The following is a 25,998-nucleotide window of genomic DNA, read 5'->3' as shown; positions in this document are numbered from 1 at the left end:
AGGTTTTAAAGTCAGCCCTGAATATATGGTCAGGTATTTTCTTTATAGTTCTCTTTTAAAGATACAAAGATCTCCACAGAGAAGAAAAAGATACTTTTATCCACAGATAAACAGTACATCGTGAACATGTAGGTGTGACGGGAATCATAGTGAGATTGGGCCTTATTTTAAGGATGAAAGTGTGTTTTGGTTATAATTTCCTTATCATGTGCTACTGGTTATTGTGTGTGTTTTCATTACCTCTGCCTGGTAAGAGTACTTTCTCTATTTAACCTACCATGACTGCATGATGTTGGTGTGGGACTGTGACAGCAGAGAGACAAGCCTGTGAGGAACGACTATTTTGGGGCTTTTTGAGGGTTAGTGAGGAAGGGCAGAGATAAGCCAACCATTGTAAGAAAGCTCAGGGCTATAGAGTTGGTATGGTGAGGAGCACATAGCCAGTTGACCCAACCAAATATTTGAAGTCTGGGAAGCCTTTCCGGTGGAAGGGTGGTGGGAAAGACAGGCACACTTGGGTGGGGTGGAGAGGAAGGAGGGAGACAGCACTGTGTAGACCATGTAAGTATTTCACAGGGGAGGTCAGTGAGGGGTTCTGGGCTGGAAAGATACCGATGTCTAGCTGGTATGTGAAGACACTGGACCACTTCAGTCAGGCTTCCAAAATAAATATGTTCACTGTGGAAAACTTCAAACGTCAGTAAAAGGAGAAAGGCTAGTATAAGGAACCCCCAGTTACCCATCATACAACGTTACCAGCCACAGCCAGTCTTATGTCCTATATATGCTCCTATTCACTTTTCTCTCCCCTGCCGTCATGATTTTGATGTATTTTTCCAGGAAAAAAAAATTTTTTTCCAGAAGGCCTTTATTAAAAAATTAAATAATAAAATAACTACAATACCACTACTGTACCAAAAAATATTGATATTACTTCCTTAGTATAACCAAATCCAGACTGTTTACATTTTCCTTCTTGTCTGACATAACCTCATACTCCTTATAATCCACATATTGCATTTAAACGATCTGCCTCTTAAATCTCCTTTCATCTAAGATTCCTCTGTCTTTTCACTCCTTGCATTTCACTTGAAGGAACTGGATCATTTGTCTTGTCCGGGGAGGGGGGTGGCACCTGGGTGGCTCAGTTGGTTGAGCACCTGACTCTTAATTTCAGGGTCATGGGATTGAGCTCCCTGTCAGGCTCACCACTCAGCAGGGAGTCTGCTAGAGATTCCCTCTCTTCCTGGCTCTCTGCCCTGCCTTCTGCTTGTGCGTGCGCACACACACGCACCTTCTCTCAAATAACTAAAAATCTTTAAGAAATAAAATAGAGGAAGAGCCAAAATTACAGTCAAGAGGTTTTAAAGTAAAGAACAAGTGTGGGGTTGTCTGTTGTGAGCACATTTATGGAAGGTGACCTCTTCTCCTTCCCACCGTCTCAGAGCGGCTTGTTGCACTGTCCGTTTTCCTATAAAACAGTAAGATACCCTTATTGTCAGTCCATCTGTGTATATGGAGTTTGGTTGGACTTGAACACAGTTCTTTGTTTTGTGTGAATACCTTGTACTGACTCCTCAGTGTAATAAATTTGTTGCTGACTACTGGGGTATTTTGTGTATAAGAAACTTCGAGATCCTGACACAGCAGCATCTGGTCTTAACTTCGCAGCTCTGGTCACCTAAGGGACGGCTCAGCTTCATGGTGTTGAGAAGCTGCTTCCAGTTAGTAGGAGGCTCCAGCCTCTGCCACTGCCAGAGAGCAGGTTCCTTCCTGCCTGTGGCTTTCTGCTCAGTCTGGTGACACCTGTCTCCTCTGCAGAGCACATGGTGCTTCCTTTACTACGTGAGGTTTGGAAAGCTGTCAGTTGGAGCCACCTGAGTTGAAAGCAGAGAGACTGAGCTGTGTGTCAGCGGTAAGGCATGAAGGCAGATAATGATGCTTAGTGCCACAAGGAAAGCACAGATGCAGGTGGCGTCATCAGCCAGCCATGCATGTCACTGTGCTTTAAACCAGATGTGCAGCTTGAGGCGGTACAAAGATTTTCGAGTTGAAGACACCCACCTTCAGATTCCTGTTGCTCCATTTACCTGGAACACTGGGCACATTCATTGATCCATTTACTCTTCGGTGGGATGGAGCCTGAGGTGAGGGGTGGAGGTTGTTTACTTACAGTTCTGACCTTGCAGGATTTCTGGGAGAATGGGACCAAATCCTGTATGTAGAGCAGCTCCTATAGCTTCTGTAGTTCACATGGCCACTATGATGGATGGGGGAGGGTGTGCGGAAATGTTTGAGAACTTGACATGTGAACTGGACTTTCAACAGAGGGTTTAGATTTTATTGTGAGGAGGTTAGTACAACAGGCATTTTGGGTGGAGCCCAGCACCTGGAATAAAGACAAGAAAAAGAGATCAGAATCTGTACAGAAATACCAGTCAAAGGAAGGGGTGCCTGGGTGGCTCAGATGGTTAAGCGTCTGCCTTCAGCTCAGGTCATGATCTTAGGTCAGGTATTTTCCCAGGGTCCTGGGATCGAGTCCCACATCGGGCTTCCTGCTCAGTAGAGTCTGCTTCTCCCTCTCCTTCTACCCTCCCCCAACTCTTGCACTCTCTCTCGCTTGCTCTCAAATAAATAAAGTCCTTAAAAAAAAAAAAAGAAATATCAGTCAAAAGAAAAATGTGAAAAGTATAAGGAAAAAAAATAAATACAAGGTAAATTTCTTGGGTGCTTCATGAGCCTGCTTCATGAGCCTGGAAGACTGCTTCAAGCAAGCCTCTGCATGTTCCTGGCAGCTCCCATCTGGTGACTGCATTATATTCCCACAGTGATGGGACTCCCACCTGCTCCACTGCTCATCAGTTTTTTTAAACACACCTCAGGTTTGTGGGATGGATCTGGACTTTATATAAACTCCAGGAAATAGAAAGGTGTAATATTTGTGCCCCTCAACTTCAGATACCCTTGAGGTGTGGCAAGTACTCCACCTCTGATCATTGATTTTATATTCACAACTTTTTTCGACATCCTTATGAAGCAATTTCAGTCACATACAAAAAGTCAATGGACAGTATGAGCTTTTATGAATCAACATCCAGCTTCATTTGTGAACATACCAGCTTAGGGCCAGTTATATTTCATCTGGACTCTGATCCATGATTTTAGCCATAAACATCTAACATAACCACCTTATCATTGTCACATACCAGCAGTAATTCCTTAATACATCAAAGCATAGTTAATGTTTCTAGTTATCTCAAGTATCACAGTTTTTTTACTTCCAAGTGTTCTGAAAAGAAACTGTCCTCTAGAGTTTCCCACAGGAAACCTTTTGGATCACTGAACTCATCTCCTTGGGGTAGTTTAACAGATTTCTCAGTCCTCTGTATTCTTTGTAAATTGACAGCTGGTTCCAGAGATTTGATCCAATTTAGATGTCAAAACTGGTGTTCAGTTTTCCTGTCAGGAAGCTCATTAAAGTGGATTTTTTGTTTGGTTTGGGATTTTTGTTGTTCTGTGATGTTAGCCACCCATCCATTAATTCACTGGGAGCTGTAGAAGTGATAATACTCTGATTCCAGCATTTCTCTTCAATAACTCAAAGTCTTCTCAAGAAGAGCCATGTGCTGGGGCGCCTGGGTGGCTCAGTGGGTTAAAGCCTCTGCCTTCGGCTCAGGTCATGATCCCAGGGTCCTGGGATCGAGCCCCGCATTGGGCTCTCTACTCAGCAGGGAGCCTGCTTCCTCCTCTCTCTCTCTCTGCCTGCCTCTCTGCCTACTTGTGATCTCTGTCAAATAAATAAAATCTTTAAAAAAAAAAAAAGAAGAAGAAGAAGAAGAGCCATGTGCTTATCTTATGATTGGTTAGCCAGTGTAGGAACAATTTTAAAACTGGAATCCATTTTTCTATGGACAGGAGGAGAATTGGCCACATCTTTCCAGACCATGCTAACACATTATACATCTGAGACCGTGTCTTTTCAGAGATGTCATTGGGTTTCTCCCAAGACCTCCCCGGCTGGGACCATGTCTGCCTTGAAAAATGCAGAACTGGTGTTCAGGGGATTGGAATTGGCATAAACTGACTTTATGGATCAGGAATGAACTCAGGAAAATGTTCTGTGGAGAACGGTAGGATGATAAATTGCCAGTAACGTCCTGTGCTGTTGTTTCTCTAGGTTTCGGTGGACCGGGTCCTAAAGACCCTGAAAGAAAATGCCAATAAAGCCAAAAGTCTGCTCCTCACTACCATACCTCAGATAGGGTCCATGGAATGGTCAGAAACCCTCCATAACCTGAAGGTAAGTACCCTCGGCCATCTGCAAGCAGACACTTGCACAGCTGCCTTTCTCTCTTACTTGCATTTCACCCTTGGGCCGCTCGTCTTGTATTTTCTACTAGTCCAGAAATTCTCTACAAGTTTTCATGCTCTTAACCACCATACTAACCAGTGTGAAATTGAGTAGTTACATATTTGGGCAAGTAGTGCAAGTTGAGGTGGTGAGAGTTTTACTATCTAGTCTGCTAACCTCTTAACATTGTCCTGCTTTGCAGGGCATCCCTAAATAATGCTTCAGGAGGTTGAGAGTGCTTGTTCTGTACATGGCTTACATTGCTGACAAAACTGCTCTTTGGCAAAGTGTAGGCAGCCTTTAAAGCCAAAGCACTAATAGGAATACCAAAACGGTGCCAAGGAATGTCTGCTTAGTGTTGACATTGTATCAGACTAAGACAGTGATTAATGATAAACATTGGTAGCTTTTCAACTCTAGTATTAATTCCCAGAATATAATTTAAACTGAGTGCTAAAGCTCAGAGATGCATGAGCATCTCTGGATTATTTGGATATTTTGTGACTCTGTTGATTAACCACGTTGGATAAGGTGTTGCCTCAAGCCAGTTAGATATTACATTCCCCTAGTATCCAGGGAAGGTAGCCAGCCTGTCCTAAGGTCTAGAACACACCTAGACACTTGGGTCTTATGACAAGTAGTTGAGAGATGATTTGAAAAGTTCATAAAAGCCCTCCCTTGCCTGAACTGCTAACCAGCAAGGAGCCATGGAACGAGAGCCACAATTTTAGTATGATGAAGACACTGTGTGATGGTCAGTGATTGACAGCTGCTGGGCACTGAGGAGCCATGATTTTAATTGATACCGAATGCCTAGTGGAAGTGCTGCAGCCCAGCTAATTTCAGACTATCAATACAAAACCACTGATAGATACAAAGAGCCGGTTGTCACAAGCAGATACAGCAGGCTGCAGTACTCCTCCATGTAACAAGGTATCTCTCAGCTCTATGCCCTGGCCAAGTCAAGAATATTGGAACTTGTATTCCATCTTTTCCCACTAGACTTAAAGTCCCTAAGGGACAGGAAACACATGTTTGGTTTCAGCCTATAGACCTAGAAGCTAAATGTTTTTTAATGAGTAAACGATAGCCCCTCTTTCCCCCATGAAGTGTTTCATCATAACTGAAATACAGGCAAGCCTTATTATAATTATGAAGAAAGGGGAAATAAATTAATTTCTAAGAACTGAGGAAAGTCAGTTTAAACTGCAAACTGGTACATTGCCCTGAGTGCAGTGTAATAGAAACAGCAGAACGTTAGCCTGTCTAAATAAGCAAGCTATTGATTATAGGAACTGTGACTCATACTTTGCTACTGCAAAGGCAATTGTCACCTGCAGGTTGTGATGGGCTGTTGTGGTTTTCTTTGTTTGTTTGTGTTTTTTTTTTTTTTTAAGTTTTTCAACTGACCCCATTTTAACCACAATCTTTTTTGAATTTAAAGATAATTTCTCAAGCAATAAATGTATTGTTTCAGCTTCATTTTTAAGTAAAAAATGCTTGAATGGGGTGCCTGGGTGGCTCAGTGTGTTAAAGCCTCTGCCTTCGGCTCAGGTCATGATCCCAGGGTCCTGGGATCGAGCCCCATCAGGCTCTCTACTCAGCAGGGAGCCTGCTTCCTCCTCTCTCTCTCTGCCTGCCTCTCTAACTACTTGTGATCTTGTCTATCAAATAAATAAATAAAATCTTTTTTAAAAAAATGCTTGAATGGTAGAAATTCATGTTCTCCTTTCCTGTGAAGTTACTGAAAGTATGTAAAAATAATGTGTTTATGTATGTATGTATTTTTAAAGAGGGTTAATGTGTATAGCTTTCATCAGATTCTCAAAGACATATATGATCTAAAGAAAGAAAATGAAGAATTGCTGCTCTAGACAATACTGAGACTCACGGCCTCCATTCTGTTGCATTAAGGAACACCCTACTAATAATCCCTTATTCTGGGGTATTCTGGGGTAGCATGTTCAGTCCCCTCTACACTGAAATGTGTATTATCCATTCACTCATTTCAGAAACACTTAAGGGAGCACCCACTATATGGTCAGCCATGGTTTACAAAGATATATAAGACTTAGAGTGATGAAGAGGATCCTGTTATGTTTAGAGATACTAATGTACTAAAATTTCAAGGATTTTTATCCACTGGCATAAGGTGAATGACAGAGGTTGATTTACATTAATCCAGGCTGGAGGTTGGTGTATGAAACATATCCTAGTGAGGTGAAAAGGGGTGGAGGTCCGTGAGAATCTGAACAGCCCTCTTGAAATAAGCACAACTCACTCTACAGGAAAGGAGAGAGAGGAACTAAGAGTTAGGGGCTATCACTAGTCCCACATGTCGTTGGTTGCTTTTAAAGTTTGGTGAACTTGAGAATTTCCTGGGGAGTTTATTGAATGTGTGTATACCATGACTCCTCAGTCTCTGAAATCAAAATATGATTTTTAATTAAATACTCCTGGCGATTATCCTGATCTTCAGAATCCCTACCTACAGCAAATGCTTGGTTAAATGTGACCTGTGCCTGTTTTCTTCCTTTTAGAATATGGCCCAGTTTTCTGTTCTATTACCAAGACATTAAACCAGCATGGCTGCGTAGGTGACAGGAAGACTTCCTAATTTGAGTCATTTGAGAAATTTCGGCTTAACTTGGAAAAAACATGGAAAAGGCATGCAGCCCTCCTACCCTTGCCTGCTAAGGAAGAACATGATAAGACATGCATGTATCAAAGAAGCCTTCTCGAAGGCTTAGACTGCTTCGGAAATGACCGGTAAATGTGGAAAAATTCTGACCCTTCAGGAAAAAAAAGATAAGACCCCACCAACCCTTCCCCCAGTAAATTTGTAAGAATAAGCTTTGGAGGTAATATCCAGTTCCTATGTTACCAAGGAAATACAAAGAAGAAATGGGAATTCTTAGGCTATTTATTGGTGTTACTATAAATTTGTAGTCTTTTTGGAGGGCAGTTTGCTAAAATGTATCGAAAAACTTAAAAATACTTATACCCTTTGTGCTGGTTACTCTAGGAATTTATCTTTAAAAAATTATCAGAGGTACAAAGAATTATATATAGGGAAGGACCTCTAATATACCATTAGTTATAATAGTAAATATTCAGAACAATCTGAATATCCAACAGTTGGAAGTACCTTACAGCATAGCTCTAATTGGGTTGTGAAGAGCAAACTGAAGATCATGTTTTCACATAATATTTAATGTCCTAAAGAAATGGTTGCTCTATAATACAAAATGAAAAAAGGAAATGTGCACACATTTTGCATTGCTAATTTTGTCTTAAAGTTCTACATAAATCAGAAAAATATCAGAAATGGATATATAATCTTTTGTTACTGTACTTGGGGTTGGGACACTGAATCATTTTAATTTTCTTTATATTTTTCTGTGTCTTCACATTTTTCTACAATGAATATAATCAAATAATAAAGTTGTCTTAAAAATAAAAAGGTCCAGTTCTTGAAAACATACTGATGTGAAGCAGAATTTAAGATGGTAATTCTAAGAAGAGTTCTGTTTGAGTTCTGTCTTCAGATTGTGTTAAAAAAGAGGATCATTAATAACTGTAGAGTGAGAACGATACTTGGGCCTGCAACAACTTGAGAAAAGCTGGGTGTTTAATCATCAGAGAGTCTGAAACTATAAAAGACTAGACATATATGCTAGTGTGTCAGGTATTTTTTAAATTAATATTTGACCTTTGTTTCTACTTTTTATGCATTAGTGAGTTATTTTACATGCGTTAGTGGTTTGGAGTGTTTCATAAAATGGAAGTTTGCTTCTTCCTCTGCTTTTTGTTGTTCATTTTATAGGATTGTGTTTTGTTTTCTCTCACAGGGAGATCCTTTTTTTCCCTCAGATTTAAGTACTATTCACTGTGGTCTATTACTGGTCCTTTAGTCATATAGCCTATCTGTTTAAAGAGTCTGTAAAGTCAATGTTTTATGTCTAGGAGACTGTCTTCGAGATAATAAGCTGCTAATTGTAAACAACAAAATAAACCAGTTACTCCCCAGCATTGATATTGAGCTGTTTGGGTTACATGGGATTATGAGTCTTGCACTCCCCAGCACAGGGATCCAACCCTGGTCACACATTAGAGATACACAGATGATAGAACAGGCCTGAATTCAGGGCTTCCTGTCACTGTAAGCCCTGCACTACTCTGTAATACCATATGTACCTTCTTTCCTTCATTCTTAGTACATTTCTGAGGATGTCAAGGCAAAAACATGTGGGCATTTTTCTTGCTGCCTTCAGAAAATACAGGTCTCTCTGATGGCTTTCAGGGATGTCTTTCTTCTTTCAGTAGCCTTTTCTAGCAACCTAATTTTCAGACTTCTCATATGGAGTATTTTTCTGTTTTGCTGTTTTTACCCATCAGCCACTCCTTAAACAAAGCCAATATAATCATCTGGATACCTCTTTCTTGAGGACTTGGCTGAGCATTTCTTCCTGGATTGTGTTTTACTTACCTCATCTTTAACTTTTCTTTTTTAAGCTATACAATTAAGGGAACACGGCAATCGGTTTGAGTATTTCAGTTTCCCCAGTGGATTATGGGCATAATGGAAAAGTTGTAGCTTAGGGACTTAGCCCTTTGGAATAGTGCCAAGTTATTGAGAAGTGCATTTGCATTTACTTAGAAAACTTTATTGGTAATGCATTGTTTTGCATTGTTTTTTCCTAATTTTGTGGATGAAACAGAATAGTTCATATGTAGAGTGTAACCAAAAAAGATGGAGAAGGCTGAATACCGAGGTTATATTTGAGACCTGAAATGTTTTGCACATCAGCCCCAGTCATTCTGGAGTTGTTTGTAATAGGCAAAAGCTTAGGAATGGCTAAAATTCTCAATGGTGGCATCTAAATAAGGTACATCAATTCAAATAAATGATGCATTATCTTTATGCAGTAGTATGGAATCATGGCTGGTTAAAGTGGAAATCAGAAAAATATGTGGAGTGAAATAAGAATGCAGTTCAGATGTGTGGATAGCATATTTATGCTTTATTTTCCTAGAAAGTTTCTGATAAGAAACTTAGTAATAGGGGCTGCTGGGTGGCTCAATCAGTTAAGCATCTGCCTTCTGCTTAGGTGACGATTCCAGGGTCCTGGGTTAAGCCCAGTCGGGCCTCTTGCTCAGTGGGAAGTCTGCTTCTCCCTCTTCCTCTGTCCCTCCCTCCCTCTCATTTTCTCTTTCTCTCAAATAAATAAATCTTAAAAAAAAAAAAAAAGCATAGTGATAATCTCTGAGATATGAAGGGTGTGAGCACTGGGAAGATCATAACACATAAGTAATGGTTAAATAAATTGAGTATCTCTAACCATTGAAAGGAAAACAATTTCAAATATTTGAAAGGGCTCTCAGTTAAGGACTTCCCCATCTCCCTATTTGATAGACCTCCATAAAAGCAGGAACTTCATCTTTTTCACTTGGGATCTTCAGTTCCTTGTACTCAGCACAAGTTCAACGAATATTTGTGTACATGAGAATCAAATCCTCTTTCCTCTGTGACTCTCACCTGGTCCAAGACCTCACTCTAGTGGTTGCCTACCTCTCCATGCTCAAATTTTCCCTCATTGTATCATTTCTTCCAGGGCAAAAGTTTAAAAAAATTTTAATTTGTACCTACCCCATTAAAAAAAAAAATTCTTGGACACAAATCAGTGTGCTCTTTGTCTTACTGCTTTGCCTTTCATTGGTATATAGCTCCCAAAGATCTCTTCTGTCTCCAGTTCCTCTTCCTTGTTTCTTCAGTTCACTTCAATCCAGATTTTGCCAGCACCCCACTTTCAACACCGCCACTACCACTGTCAAGGTCACCGCCTTACTAAATCTTCTGGTCAGTTCTGAGACTTCATCTTTCTTTTCCTATCAGCAGCATATGATACATTTATTTAATCCCTCCCTTCTCCTTGATAAATACTCTTCACATGGCTTCCAAGGACACCACACTCCATTTTCTTTCTACCTCAGAGGTTGCTACTCAGTCTTTTCTGGTTCTTGCTGTTCTCAGATCTTTTAAAGTTACCTGATCCAGGCCTCAAGTCTTGGACTTCTCCATCTTCACTCATTCCTCAGTGACTTGTTCCAGTCCCCAACCTCCCACCCCCACCCCCAATCTCTCTCAGCACTCCCTCATCTTGGTTGTTGGCAGTTTCATCCTTCCAATCCCTCAGACCAAAAACATAGATTTACTGTTGACTCTTCAAAACCCACATTCACACTAGGAATCACAGCACATCTCAAATTAGATGCTTAATTTTTATCAGCAATAATCTGATCTGTATTAAATTTTATAAATTTTACTATGAAAGGTAGATCCAGGCGTGCCTGCGTAGCTCAGTTAAGCATCTGCCTTCTGCTCAGGTCATGATCCCAGTGTCCTGGGATCCAGGCCCACATTAGGATCCCTGCTTAGTGGGGAATCTGCTTCTCCCTCTCCTGCTCCCCCTGCTTGTGCTCTCTCGTGCATGCACTCTCTCTCTGTCAAGAAAAAAAGTGGTTTCTGCTCTGGACTTAATAAAATCTATTTTTTAGATAATTTTTAAAATTCTTTATTTGACAGTGCAAGAGACCACGAGCAGGGGAAAAGAGAGAGAGGGAGATGGGGAGAGAGAGAGGGAGAAGCAGACTCCCTGCTGAGCAGGGAGCCTAATGCAGGTCTCCCAGCATGCCAGGATTATGACCTGAGCTGAAGGCAGACACTTCACCAACTTAGCCACCCAGTCACTCCTAGAATCTATTGAGAACAAAAAAAAAAAAAAGGAAAGGTAGATCCATATACACAAGTCATTGCAAGTATATTGAAACACCAATTTTTAAATTTCAGTTGAATTAAAATCATATACTAAAATTATAAATTCAGGGGTGCCTGGGGGGCTTAGTCAAGCAGCCAGCCCTTCATTTCGGCCCAGGTCATGATCTCAGGGTTGTGGGATGGGAGTCCAGCAGGAAGTCGGCTTGTCCTTCTCCCATCCCCCGCTCACTCTCTTGTCTCTCAAATAAGTAAAATCTTAAAAAAAATAAAATTATAAATTCAGTTTCTCAATTAGCTACATTTCAAGTGGTTGACAGTCACACATGTCTAAATGGCTCCAGTATGGGACAGAGCAGCTCTGAGACCTCAGGTCCAAGCCGGCTGGTCTCCCTCTTGTTTCTGCCCTTTGTTGTGTCTCCACCTGAAAGACTCTGGTCCACCACCACCCTCCTTCTTCTGGCTCACTGGCTGGCTGGCCTTTCTCTGTGTTCCCCAAACACCCTGTTTTGTTACAGTATTTGTCTATTAAAGTTCTATTGTGGTACTTGTCACACTATAATTGCTTGATTCATTGTCTAATTAGCATAGTAACTGACACATAAACATTACTATATACATTGGTTAAATATATAAATCTGTGACACTTCTGCCTGTGGAGATTTCAGTCATGCTTCCATTTCCAAATCACTTCTCCCTACGCCTAGAGTTTGGCTCCTTGTAACAGTTCAATTCATGATAAGTATCATAGCGTCCTGGCATGGCAGAAACCAAAAGTCCATGTTTACCAAGAAAGAAATGAATATATATACAGATATTATGTTGGTGCCTTAATGAATGTTACTAGAGCCCTCTACCTGTTCTCTTCTACTTTCCCAATTTATGTCCCCTTGCTATCTTAGAGGTAGGGATTAATCAGGGTTTAGTATTACTTAAGGGTTTAAGATTACTACTACTACACTTCAGGGTTTAAGATTACTAAAATGGAAGGAATTAGGAATTCTGGGTACCGAATTTTGAGTTAACAAAAAAGGCATATAAAATTTATTCTGATGCCTTGACAATTACTTACATCCTTCCCTTGTTCATCTTGTCATGTAATTTGTCTTCCCGAGGAGACTATAGGTTTCTTTTTTTTTTTTTTTTAGATTTTATTTTATTTATTTATTTGACACAGCGAGAGAGGAAACACAAGCAGAGGGAGTGGAAGAGGGAGAAGCAGGCATCCTGCTGAGCAGGGAGCCTGATGAGGGGCTCGATCTCAGGACTCTGGGATCATGACCTGAATCGAAGGCAGACACTTAAAAACTGAGCCACCCAGCTGCCCCTAGAAACTGTGTATTTCTACAAATGGTAGACTGATTCCTAAGGGCCTGGCCGATGCCTTACATTTAATGAGCAACCAGTAAGGGTGCCTTGGTAGCTCAGGTGGTTAAGCGTCAGCCTTTGGCTCAGGTCATGATCTCCAAATCCTGGGGTCAAGCCCCATGTCTGGCTCCCAGCTCAGTGGGGATTCTGCTTTTCCCTCTCCCTCTGCCTCTCCCCCTGCTTGTGCTCTCTGCCTTTCTCTCTCTCAAATGAATAAATAAAATATTTTTTAAAAATGAGCAATCAATAAAAAGTTATTGTTTTTACCTCACTCAGTAAGCTGAACACAGAGAAATTGAACAGCTGATCATATCAGCAGGATCTTGAGGAAATAATTTTTGAAAAAGTACAATACCTAAGTGTTTTAGAATTCAATACCTAAGTGTAATTTTAAAAATGTGTGCTTGATTTCTTAGGTATTTTGTTGCAGAGCACATTTTTTTTTTGAAAATAAAAAAAAAAGCATTTGATGATTTCATTTAGGGAAAATTAACAGGAAGTTGTCAGTGTTTTCAAACGATGCCCTCAGCTTTATAGATGATTCAGGTTTAAAAAGTCTACACATCGGAATGTGATGATGCATTCATTAACTGCTCTTTTTGACCTCATTTTAGTTTACAAATTCCCTCCCTGTAAGAATCAAGATCACAAGGTTAAAGCAGGAAGGAACAGGAAAGTCAATTCCAAATGTATACACAAATACAAAGAATAGTAATGAACCTTTATCTATTACCCAGCTTCAAGAATTATCATCTCATAGCCAATGTGCTGCTTCTATATTCCCACCCCCTATACTCCTCCCATGTGATTTTGAAGCATTTCACATACACCATATAATTTCTTCCATGAGTATTTCCATGTTACTTCTAAGGGGTAACTATTTTTAAGGGAGCCGCAATTTCATTAGTACACATTTGAAAATAAATTAAAATTCTCTCATGGCACCAAATATGCAGTGAATATTCAAAGTTCAAATATCTTGGGGTGCCTGGCTGGCTCATTCAGTTAAGCGTTTGGCTTGTGATTTTGGCTCAGATCATGATCTCGGGGGCATGAGATCGAGCCCTCAATAGGCTCTGCACTGAGTGTGGTGCGTGCTTGAGATTCTTTATCTCCCTCTCCCTCTGGCCCATCCCCACTCAAATAAATAAATAAAATTTAATTATATAAATCTTAATACATACACAGAAAGCATTTCATAAAATTTAGTAATCAGTCATGGCAAACAAGTTTAGTAAACAAGAAATTCTTTAGAATTTAAGAATAGATCAGATATATACTATGAAATACATACTGGATAAATGGTTAGAAACAAAGCTGTAAGAAAAGAAAATATAAGGAAACAATGAGACTCTATCTTAAAATACCAGGCAGATTTTTAAAAAACTAAGCGAGCACCTGGGTGGCTTAGTCGTTAGGCATCTGCCTTCAGCTCAGGTCATGATCCCAGGGTCCTGGGATCGAGCCCTACATTGGGTTCCCTGCTCAGTGGGGAGTCTGCTTTTCCCTATCCCGTTCTCGCCGCTTGTGATCCCTCTCTCACTGTCTCTCTCTCTCTCTCTTTTTGCCAAATAAATAAATAAAATCTTTAAAAACAAACAAAAAACAGTACTAAAGGAAATTTAAAATATAGTCAATACAATTAAAAACTCAAAAGAATAATTCAGAACATTAGAGTTGGAGAGAAAATTGGTTAGCTGGATTATAAACTAAAAATAAATTCAGAATACAGAGAGAAATTGAGATGGAAGACATAGCAGAAGTCCCAGTATAAATCTTACTGGAGAGGATACATGTTCCAGAAAGAGGAAATGAAGAAGATGGGTAGCGTTCCTCTGACTCTCAGCATAACAGCATAAGGAATTCTGTGGACAATCTCACCAGCAAAATCAGTGAAAATTATTTCAAAACAACTAATCAAAATTTCTGGATATGGCTGAAGAACACTTGGCAACAAAATAAACACGCATCCAAGAGAATTTACTAGAACATACTAGGAAGGATGGCCATCTTTAGTATTTGAACTGAAAAATCTGCTTCCCCTTTCCTCCCTTCCAGTTCAGCAAGATGGAAACTTTTTACTTTAGACAGGTGCAGCGAAGAACACAGAGTTTCATCTTCCCTTCATCATCCTTTCCAGATGGAGAACTATCATCCCAGGAGGGGCAGGATGTCAGTATTTCTCATTCTGTCCCCCACCTGTCTACAACTGAGGCTATGTTAAAGGCAAGTGTCAGTGAGAGATGATCCAGCCCCTGAGGAACTCTACTTTGTAATGTGGTGTTACTGGGAATACAGGGACACTAATCATCCTTCCCTCAGCCTGTAACTTAGGGAGAGTCAAGCAAAAAAAAAAAAAAAAAAAAAAAAAAAAATAGCTGAAGCTACTGCCCTCCCATCCCCACAACCAACCACCACCACTGGCATTCAGCTCCTCAGCTGGGAGTGTCATTCAGAGAGAAGCTTGCCATTATTCTTACTTCCAGCTCCATAGCCATAACTTAAAGAGATTTTGCCTTGAAGAAGAGTAAGTAATAAACCAGAGAACTCCAGCTCTTTACTAAAGGAACTGCCTTCATTTGCAACAGAGTGTGGAGAAGGTCAGGCCTAAGGGTGCTCCTCCAAAACAGTGAAGGTAGTAGTAAAGGGCAATTTGGATGATCGGGAAGGGAAACTTGGATGATATTGGTAGAATCATTTTGGCATATAAGCTAAAATGGACCAGCTTATGGTCCAGGAAAAACATTGCTGACAGAAGACTGTCTGGGATCAGAACAAACATCAGTAACCAACTTCAGAACTACTCTTTCGAAGGAGTCCCAATTTCATTGGTATAGTTTATAAGCATGTATGCCCCAGCGTATTGTTGTAAGCAATTAAAAAAAAAAAATCACCCCGCAATTAGTTTAACAGCTGGGTATGACCAGGGAAAGGGACAACCATAGAGAACCTTGAAAAAAACCACTGTTGGGAACGCCTGGGTGGCTCAGTCAAGCGTCTGCCTTCAGCTCAGGTCATGAACCCAGAGTCCTGGGATTGAGCCCCACATTGGGCTCCCTGCTCATCGGGAAGCAGAGAGCCCAATGGGGGGCTGCTTCCCCCTCTACCACTTGTGTTCTCCTGCTTGTGTTCCCTCTCTCCCTGTCTCTCGCTGTCAAATAAATAAAATCTTAAGAAACAAACAACCACTATTAACCCAGGGTGACTGTGCCCATAACCCAAGGATATGCTCTCTAAAGAACAGTATCAGAAGCTTACTGGTGCAAGAAACAAATAGACTCCAATAAAATAAGGTGTTACCAAACTAATAAAGAACAATAAGGAGCAGCAGAGGGGAGACACCAGTATTCAGTTTGCTGCAATATATTATCTAAAGTGTCCTGATTCCAATAAAAACAATTAGTCATGCAAGGAAACAGGAAAGTATGACCCATATTCTGGAAAAAAGCAGACAACAGAAACTGCCTGTAGAGCAATCAGATGTCAAGTTTAACAAAGTTTTCAAAGTAGCCATTATAAACATGTTCAAAGAACTGAAGGGAACCATGATTAAAGAGTTAAGACGGTATGATGAACGCATTGCAGCAAAAAGAAGATACCAATAAAGGGATAGGAATTATTTTTTAAAAAAGGAAATTCTAGAGTAGAAAAGTACAATGACTAATGTGAAAAATTCACTAAAGTGGCAGCAACAGTAAATTTGATTTAGAATAAATAACTAGCAAATTTTAATAAAGTTCAATAGAGATTATACAACCTGAAGAGCAGAGATAAAAGAACGAAGAAAAATGAAGAGAGCTTCAGAGCAAAATAAACCTACAGCAAGATGAAAGGGAATAGATCAGAATGGAAATTAATAAAACAGAATAGGAAAAAATACAGAAAATGAATTAAAAAGCTGATTCTCTGAAAAGAACAACAAAATTCGCAAAACTTTAGCTTGATTAATCAAGACGAAAGAGATGGCATTCAAATTGCTGGAATTAGAAATGAAAAATGAGACATTACTCTTGTCAGAGAAATAAAGAGGATTATAAAAGAGTACTATGAACAATTCTATGCAACAAATTAGATATTCAAAATAAAATAGGCAAAGTCCTGGAAACACACAAATTTCTAAATTGACTTGAGAATAAAAAGACAATCTGAGTAGGGGCGCCTCGGTGGCTCAGTGGGTTAAAGCCTCTGCCTTCGGCTCAGGTCATGATCCCAGGGTTCCGGGATCGAGCCGCGAATCAGGCTCTCTGCTCTGCAGGGAGCCTGCTTCCTCCTCTCCCTCTCTCTGCCTACTTGTGATCTCTGTCTGTAAAATAAATAAATAAAAATCTTAAAAAAAAAAAAAAAAAAAAGACAATCTGAGTAGACCTACAGTAAGAGATTAAATAGGGGTGCCTGAGTGGCTCAGTGGGTTAAAGCCTCTGCCTTCAGCTCAGGTTATGATCCCAGGGTCCTGGGATTGAGCCCCACATCAGGCTCGGCTCAGCAGGGAGCCTGCTTCCCCCTCTCTCCCTCTGCCTGCCTCTCTGCCTACTTGTGATCTCTATCTGTCAAATAAATAAATAAAATCTTTTTTAAAAAGATTAAATAATAATAGATATAGAAAAAAACATCTGACAAAATTCAACACCCTTTTGTGATAAAACTGTCAATAAACTAGGAATTTAGAGAAAATTCCCTTAACATAATAAAGGTCATATATGTATAGCCCACAATTAACATCAAACTGAGCAGTGAAATATGGAACGCTGTTTCTAAAACTGAAAAATCAGCAAAAAGGCAAGGATGCCTATTCTTTCTACCTCAATTCAACATAATACTGGAAATCTTAGCCATCGCAATTAAACAAGAAAATAAAAGGCACCCAAATTGGAAAGGAAGAACTAAAATTATCTCTGCAGATGGCATAATCTTACATGTAGAAAACTGTGAAGACTAAAACAAAACAAACAAAACCCCCCCCAACTATTAGAATTATTAATTCAGTAATGTGGTATGATACAAAGTTAATGTAGAAATATCAGTTTGTTTCTATACACTAATGGTGAACTATGTAGAAAGAAAAAGTCCCATTAGCAATTAGCATCAAAAAGAAGAAAATGCTTGGGACGCCTGGGTGGCTCAGTGGGTTAAAGCCTCTACCTTTGGCTCAGGTCATGATCCCAAGGTCCTGGGATGGAGCCCCGAATCCGGCGCTCTGCTCAGCAGGAAGCCTGCTTCCTCCTCTCTCTCTGCCTGCCTCTCTGCCTCCTTGTGATTTCTGTCTGTCAAATAAATAAGTAAATCTTTAAAAAAAAAAAAGAAGAAGAAGAAAATGCTTTGAAATAAACTTAGCTAATGAGATAAAAGACTTGTAATGGGGGTGGGGGGTGTACCTGGGTGGCTCAGTAGGTTAAGCCTCTGCCTTCAGGTCAGGTCATGATCCCAGGTCCTGGAATAGAGCCCTGCATAGGGCTCTCTGCTCAGCGGGGAGCCTGCATCCTCCTCTCTGCCTGCCTCCATGCCTACTTGTGATCTCTCTGTCAAATAAATAAATAAAATCTTAAAAGAAAAAAAAAGACTTGTATATGGAATACTTCAAAACATTGATAATGAAGGGTGCCTTAGCTGGCTCAGCCAATAGAGCATGTGACTCTTAATCTCAGGGTCGTGAATTCAAGGCCCACACTGGGCACAGAGCCTACTTAAAAAAATTGATAAATGACATTAAGGAGACATAAATCAATGGAAAGACATCCTGTATCCATGGATTAGAATAATTGATATTGTTAAAATGTCCATGCTACCCAAAGCAAATCTACCAAATCAAAACATTCCCTATCAAAATCCTACTGGCTTTTTTTTTTTTTTTTTTTTTTTTCAGAAGGAAAAAAATCCTAAAATTCAAATAGAACCACAAAGGACACAACCAAACAATTTTGAGAAAGAAGAACAAAGTAAAGACATCACAATCAAGAGGGACTATACCAAACTAAAAAGCTTCTCTACAGCAATGGCAACAATTAGCAGAGTGAAAAGGCAACTTATGGAATGGGAGAAAATATGTGTGAACCATATATCTGGTAAAGGGTTAATATCCAAAATATATAAGAAACTCCTACAACTCAATAGTAAAAAAAATAAACAACAACAAAACCACAGAACTTGATTTAAAAATGAGCTAAAGAGGGGTGCCTGGGTGGCTCAGAGGAGTAAGCCTCTGCCTTCTGCTCAGGTCATGATCTCAGGGTCCTGGGATCGAGCCCACATTGGGCTTTCTGCTCAGCGGGGAGCCTGCTTCCCCCTCTCTCTCTGCCTGCCTCTCTGGCTACTTGTGATCTCTCTGTTGGATAAATAAATAAAATCTTTTTTTAAAAAAGAGCTAAAGAGTGAATGGACATTTCTCTAAAGAAGACATGTAAATGGTTATCAGGTATATGAAAAAATGCTCCAACATCACTAATTACGAGGGAACATAAATTAAAACAACAATAAAATATCACTTCACTTTGTCAGGGTGGCTATTATAAACAAAACAAAACAAAAACCCACAAGTGTGGGTGAGGATATAGGGAATGTGGAACACTTGTGCACTGGTGGTGGGAATGCAAAATGGTGTAACCACTATGGCAAATAGAATGAAGATTAAAATTAAAAATTAAACTACATGATCCAGCAATCCCACTTCTAGATATTTCCAAAAGAATTGAAAGAAGATCTTAAAAAACATTAGCATTCCCATATTCATTGTAACACCATGCACAATAACCAGGATGTGGAAACAACATAGATACTCATCAACAATAAATGGATAAAGAAATTGTGGTATACACATACAATGGAAAAGAAGCCTTTAAAAAGAAAGCAATTCTTTGGGGTAAATACCTAGTAGGGCAATTGCTGGGTATTTACCGTAGAGATATAAATGTAGTGATGTGAAGGGACATGTACACCCAAATATTTATAGCAGCAATGTCCACAATAGCCAAACTATGGAATGAACTTAGGTGTCCATATATAATGGAATATTATGCAGCCATCAAAAAATGAAATCTTGCCATTTGCAAGGACGTGGGTGGAACTAGAGGGTATTATGCTAAGAGCATTATGCTAAGTCAATCAGAGTAAGTATTTTGAGGAATTTGAGAAACAAGACAGAGGATCGTAGGGGAAGGGAGGGTAAAATGAAACAAGATGAAACCAGAGAGGGAGACAAACCATAGGAGATTCTTAATCTCAGGAAACAAACTGAGGGCTGCTGGAGTAGAGGAGGGTGGATGGCATGGGGTGGCTGGGTGATGGACACTGGGGAGGGTATGTGCTATGGTGAGTGCTGTGAATTATGTAAGACTGATGAATCACAGGGGCACCTGGGTGGCTCAGTTGGTAAAGTGTCTGCCTTCGCCTTAGGTCATGATCCCAGGGTCCTGGGGTTGAGCCCACATCAGGCTTCCTGCTCAGCTGGGAGCCTACTTCTCCTTTTCCCACTCCCCCTGCTTGTGTTCCCTCTCTCAATGTGTCTCGTTCTGTTAAATAAAAAAAATTAGAAAAAAAAAAAAAGACTGATGACTCACAGACCTATATGCCTGAAACAAGTAATATATGTTAATAAAAAAAAAAAAAAAAAAGAAGGCAGTTCTGCCATATGCAACAACATAAATGAACCTTGAAGACATTATGCTATGTGGAATAAACCAGTCACAGAAAGACAAAATATTGTATGATTTTATTTACATGAGGTATCTAAAATAGTCAAATTCATAAAATCAAAATGTGTAACTGTGGTTGCCAGGGGCTGGAGAAAGGGGAAATGTAATTATTAATCAACAGCCGTAAAGTTTCAGTAATCACAAGATGAGTACGTTCTAGAGATTTCCTCTACAACACTACAGTCAGTAATACCATATTGTGTGCTTAAAATATTGTTAAGAGGAGTGCTTGGGTGGCTCAGTCAGTTAAGCATCTAACTCTTGATTTTGGTTCAGGTCATGAGCTGAAATTTGTGGGGAAAAGCCCCACGTGGAGCGCTACACTAAGTCGGGAGTCTGCTTGATATTCTCTCTCACCCTCTCCCTCTGTTCCTCTCCCCACACCTGCCGCATGCATAAAAAAATTTTTTTAAAGATTTTATTTATTTGACAAAGAGGACAAGCACAAGCTGGGGAAGGAGCAGAGGGATAAACAGACTCTGCACTGAGTGGGAAGCCTAACATAGAGCTTGATCCCAGGACCCTGAGATCATGACCTGAGCCAATGTCAGACTGCTTATCCAACTGAGCCGTCCAAGGCACCCTAATAAATAAATCTTGAAAAAACACTGGTAAGAGGGTAAATCTCGTGTTAAGTGTTCTTATTAAAATTAAAGCTTTTTAAAAAATGATTTATTGGGACATCTAGGTGGCTCAGTGGATTAAGCCACTGCCTTTGCCTCAGGTCATGATCCCAGGGTCCTGGGATCGAGCCCCACATTGGGCTCTGCTCGGCAGGGAGCCTGCTTCTTTCTCGCCTCTGCCTGCCTCTCTGCCTGCTTGTGTGCTCCCTCTCTCTCTCTTTCTCTCTGACAAATAAATAAATAAGTAAAAATCTTTAAAAATAAACAAATAACAATTTTTTAAAAAGATTTGTTTATTCTAGAGAGAGAAAACACACACACAAGGGGAGACAGAGGGAGAGAGAGAGAGAATCCCAAGAAGAGTTCCCGCTGAGAAAAGAGTCTGATGTAGGTTGAGATGAGACCCTAGGATCATGACCTGAGCCAAAAGCAAGAGCTGGGTGGTCAACTGACTGAGCCACCCAGGCTTCTCCTAAAATTAAAGTTTTTAAAAAGAATGCTAAGATGGGTCTACTGGGTTAGAATTGATGTGTTAACATGGCTGTGTTCCCTTTTGAGACTCTAGGTATAATTTGTTTCTTGTCTTTGTGGGTGACTCTCTAGAGGTCACCCCCATTCCTTGTTTTATTGCATCCTCCTTCCATCTTGAAAGCCAGGAACATTAAGCTGTGTCCTTTTCACACTGCTATCTCTCTGGTTCTCTCTGTTCTGGCTCCCTCTTTTATTCCTAAGAATTGTAATATGTTGGGTCCATCTGGATAATCCAGAATAAACTCTCTATATGTGGCAGACTGATTAGTGTCCCCCCAAATACCTGGAATTCCTGGAACCTATGCTTGTTACTTTTATGGAAAAAAGGGGACTTTGCATATGTAATTAAGTTAAGGATCCTGGAATGAGGAAATTATCCTGGATTATCTAGGTGAGCTAGAATCACAAGCATCCTTAAATATAATCCTTAAATATAATCACAAGCATCTTTATGAGAGAGGCCAAGGAGATTTGACAACAGGAAGGTGAAGGAGATATGATGACAGAAGCAGAGATTAGAGAGATGTGCTTTGAAGGCAGAGGAAGTCATGCAATACAAGTAGCCACTTGCTGAAAAAAGCAAGGTATGGGACTTTCCCCCCAGAGCCTCCAGAAAGAACCAGCCCTACATTTTTCAATCTAATCCAGTGAAACTTACTTCATTCAGTCTTCTGAACTCCAGAACTTTAAGTGTGTAAAAACTGTGCTGTTTTAAAGCTACTAAATGTGTGGTGATTTGTCATAGCAGGAATAGGAAACTAATACATCATCTGAAATCTGCTGATTATCAACCTTAATTCCATCTGTAACCTTAATTTCATTTTTCCTTGAAACCTAATATATTCACAGGTTCTAGAGATTAGTACACACACATCTTGTGGGGAAAAGCATTATACTGCTTACCACAACTTGACATACATGGAAAGTAAATTCTAGGTAGATAAAATATGTAAATGTCAAATAATAACTGAATATATAGGAGAATGTGTGCGTACAATCCTGGGTGTGTAAAATACCTTAAACATGACAACAAACTTATTTTTTTAAAGGTTGATTGGCACATTTGTTTCAATCAAAAAAATTTAAATTCTGTAAGTTGAATATATATTATTCAATGTATATAATACCATACACAGAGTAATAATACATGCAACAAGCTGGCAGACATTTGTAATGTATATAACCAAGGACTAATAGCCTCAGAGGAAAAGGAAGAAAGAAAAAGTAAGTGTCTGAATATATGAAACAGATGCATGTATAACTATGTTCTTTAGGGCATCATATACTTGTAAAAATTGAAAACAAATGACCATCAGTAGGGGAATGATTAAGTAATTGGTACACTTTTCCATATGATAGGCTATCTTCAGCAGTTTAAAAGAATAGGGGAGAATCTTTATGACTTATAAAAATCTCCAAGACATATTGATATTTTAGCCAGCTACAGAACAGTGCAGACTTTATGATGCATATCATATAAGGGGAGAAGCAACATGCACCAAACAAAACCACAAGTCTTAAAGGATCTCCCCCACCTTTATGAGAGTATCAGCAGATCCCCCTGTGGAGCAGCAAAAGGAAACAGTAGTTTTGTTCTGTATGACTCGAATGCACATTCACTCATGTATAAACTGCCTAATATAGTTTAAAGCGCAGAGTTTTTTCTTGCTCATCATTGTATCTAAGTACCTAGCTCAGTACTGCAAAGGTAATGTTTGTTTAATAACAGAAGTCCAAGGGGGTGGGACTTAACTGCTAATGCTAAATCCTATGCTGGTGAGAAGTTGGGTGGTATGCTTAAATTCTTCCTGCTTCAAGTCCAGCTTGGTCCTTCTCTGGGAACTATTTTGGGTAAACTGAAGGCTCGAGCCAGGGGAGAGAGAGAGTGTGTGTGTGTGTGAACTAATATGTATAATAATTTTTATGTCTAATCCAGGCAACAACTCTGAAAAATAGTCACCCTTGTACCCATTTTACAAATGAGGAAACTAAGGCTTAGATAAGGCCTCACTAACTGAAATACCCTGATGTCTCTCCTTTTTTTATCTTCCTGTTAATGCAACATTGACATTTGCACAATTCTTATGAAATAGAATGTGGTCAGTTCTAGAAAAACTTCCTGCTACCAGTGCTTGGCTTACTTTAATAGTTATTTATTTATTTGTATTAGGTAGTTCAAACACTTGATTTTAAAACTGGTCGCAAATTATATTCTGTACAAAATAAATCTCCTTCCACACGGCCCCCAGCTCTCCATGTCCTTCCCCTGAAGTAACACTCAACAATATTTTGCATGTATTTCCAGAAATATTTTATGTATGAACAGCACATATACAAATATTTCTAAAATTTAATTTGAACTATTTTACATACCTTTTCCTCTACCACTCTCTTTTTTTACTCTCACAATGTATCTTGAAAATCACATTTTTGCTGGATCTGTTGCGTTCTGTTTAATAGCTATATATTATGAATATTAGGGAAGCCTCATAAATTCATTAATCCCTCCCCATTTATGGCCCTTGAAATTGTCTTATGTGTTTTGTTATTACAAAACTATAGTTACTATTCTTACACATGGGCCATTTTGCACACATATAAATGTGTCTTCAGAATAATTTCTAGAGATAGACTTACTGAATCAAAGAGATGTCCCTGTAAATTTTTCATCAGTACTGCTGATTTTTCTCTGTGGTTGTTATATAAATTTATCCCCTTCAGCAATATTATCCACACTCTGACACTACAAAAACACTTTGCACAAGAGAAAAAGAATGAAAAGAAAATTGATCTTATTTGCATATAGGCTTATTTTTAACCTTGCCCAGGGGTTGGTAACACAGTTGCATCAAAGACCCATTTCCTGGGACAGTACTACCTTCTAACTGAAATTGTGAAATCGAGTCCCTTCTCTTTCTTTTACTTTATACATGATTGATCTACTTCATTCAGGATGGTCATAGAAATTATTAATTTTATTCTTCCGTAAAGCAGAAAACTCTGCTTGGGGGCTGACTGGTCCCTCACTTTCTCATTGCACTGGATCACTTTCTGATTGCACATTCCAGAAGTATCCACCTTTAGTTCAGTGGTGGACCCAGTGGACAACTGCCCCTTTCTGAGAACTATTTATTTGAGGTAATTTCCCTGGCAAAACGAGATATACACAGTCTCCCATTTCTCTCTTCCCTCATTTCATCAATCTCATTTCAAAGATCCTTAGGAAAACATTTTATTTGATTATTGTTTAGCTGAATGCTAAGTAGTTTTCTCAGTTTCCCATCTATATAGATTCCTTGATGTGTAAGGTCAAATTTTATTTTGCCTTACTGTTCCTATCTAAAGCTTGAGAGTATGGCAACTAATAAAAACTTTTTACATGTTAGGGATTTCTGGGTGGCTCAGTCATTTAAGCGGCTGCCTTCAGCTCAGGTCATGATCCCAGGGTCCTGGGTGCCAGCCCTGCATTGGGATCCCTCCTCGGCGGGGTGCCTGCTTCTCTCTTTGCCTTTGCCTGCCACTCTGCCTGCTTGTGCTTTCTCTCTCTCTGACAAATGGATAAATAAAATCTTTAACCAAAAAAAAAAAAAAAAAAAAAACATTTTACAGGCGCCTGGGTGGCTCAGTGGGTTAAGCCGCTGCCTTCGGCTCAGGTCATGATCTCAGGGTCCTGGGATTGAGTTCCGCATCGGGCTCTCTGCTCAGCAGGGAGCCTGCTTCCTCCTCTCTCTCTCTCTCTCTCTCTGCCTGCCTCTCTGCCTACTTGTGATCTCTCTCTGTTAAATAAATAAATAAAATCTTTAAAAAAAAACTTTTTACATGTTAAAATAGCTTTAAAATAGTATAAAGATTTATCAGACTTGGTTACTTAGAAGTTGGGTTAGAAGAATCCTCAGATTTATTTCCTGGGTTGCTAACTTCGTATTTCATCTGTAACAACAGTTTTCACACCTAAGCCAGTGAAAACAATAAAAAATCAGTCCATTAAATGATTTATAATGAGAGGAACACGTTTCTCTCTGTCTTTCTCTTTCTTCATCTCCAATAAAGAGAAAGCACTGGGTGCTTGGGTGGCTTAGCCTGTTAAGTGTCAGCTTTGGGCTCAGGTCTTGGCATCCCAGAGGCATGGGACCAAGGCCCACATGGGGCTCCTTGCTCAGCAAGAAGCCTGGTTCTCCCTCTGCCTACCGCTCCTCCTACTTGTGCGCTCGCTCTCTCTCGCTCTCTCTCTCTGACAAATAAATAAAATCTTTGAAAAAGAAAGAAAGAAAAAATACTATCACTAGCGTCTTCTGGGTAGAACATGTTGATTTGTTTTCTTGCTTATTAAAAATTATCTTTGGTGATCTTTATGAAATCAAGAAGGCTCAGCTTGGTGGGGGAACAGGTATGGTTTTAGTCTTTTAATAATTTTTCCCCTGCAGTAAGAACTAGAACAGAACATAGGAAAACTTATAACCACCACATATACCTCCTGTTTTGTTTTTGTTTTTAATCTTTCTTTTGAGATTATGAGCCCTTTACTCCTATTGCCTAACACAGTGTCTGACATACAACAGATACTCAGTAATTATTTCTGGAATGAATTAGTGAATGGGAAAATTACTTACAGTGAGAGTTCTTCACTATCTCTCCTTCAGATCTCACTGTTTTTTTTTTTTTTTT

General features: G+C 39.6%; 1 protein-coding gene and 1 long non-coding RNA gene across 3 annotated transcripts in view; one reads left to right on the top strand and one right to left on the bottom strand.

The window, feature by feature from the left end:
• Nucleotides 1–8,380, top strand: part of MTAP (methylthioadenosine phosphorylase) — a 44,518-nt gene extending 36,138 nt beyond the window's left edge. For both annotated transcript variants that reach the window (XM_059142449.1, XM_059142448.1), the window contains exons 7-8: nucleotides 4,178–4,300; nucleotides 6,892–8,380. In XM_059142449.1, the coding sequence (XP_058998432.1) occupies nucleotides 4,178–4,300; nucleotides 6,892–6,930 (162 nt within the window). In that variant the 3' untranslated portion in view covers nucleotides 6,931–8,380. The remainder of the gene's footprint in view (nucleotides 1–4,177; nucleotides 4,301–6,891) is intronic.
• On the bottom strand, nucleotides 413–25,998 carry LOC131812653 (uncharacterized). Its single transcript, XR_009346428.1, has 3 exons — nucleotides 25,944–25,998; nucleotides 17,867–18,010; nucleotides 413–2,389 (listed from the first exon to the last, which is right to left on the bottom strand). It is a non-coding gene; the product is annotated as an uncharacterized LOC131812653 (long non-coding RNA).

Source organism: Mustela lutreola, chromosome 12, assembly GCF_030435805.1.
Source record: "Mustela lutreola isolate mMusLut2 chromosome 12, mMusLut2.pri, whole genome shotgun sequence".
Lineage (NCBI taxonomy): Eukaryota > Metazoa > Chordata > Mammalia > Carnivora > Mustelidae > Mustela > Mustela lutreola.
Note: the sequence above shows the minus strand (reverse complement) of the source record. Positions and strands in the feature narration are given on the sequence as shown.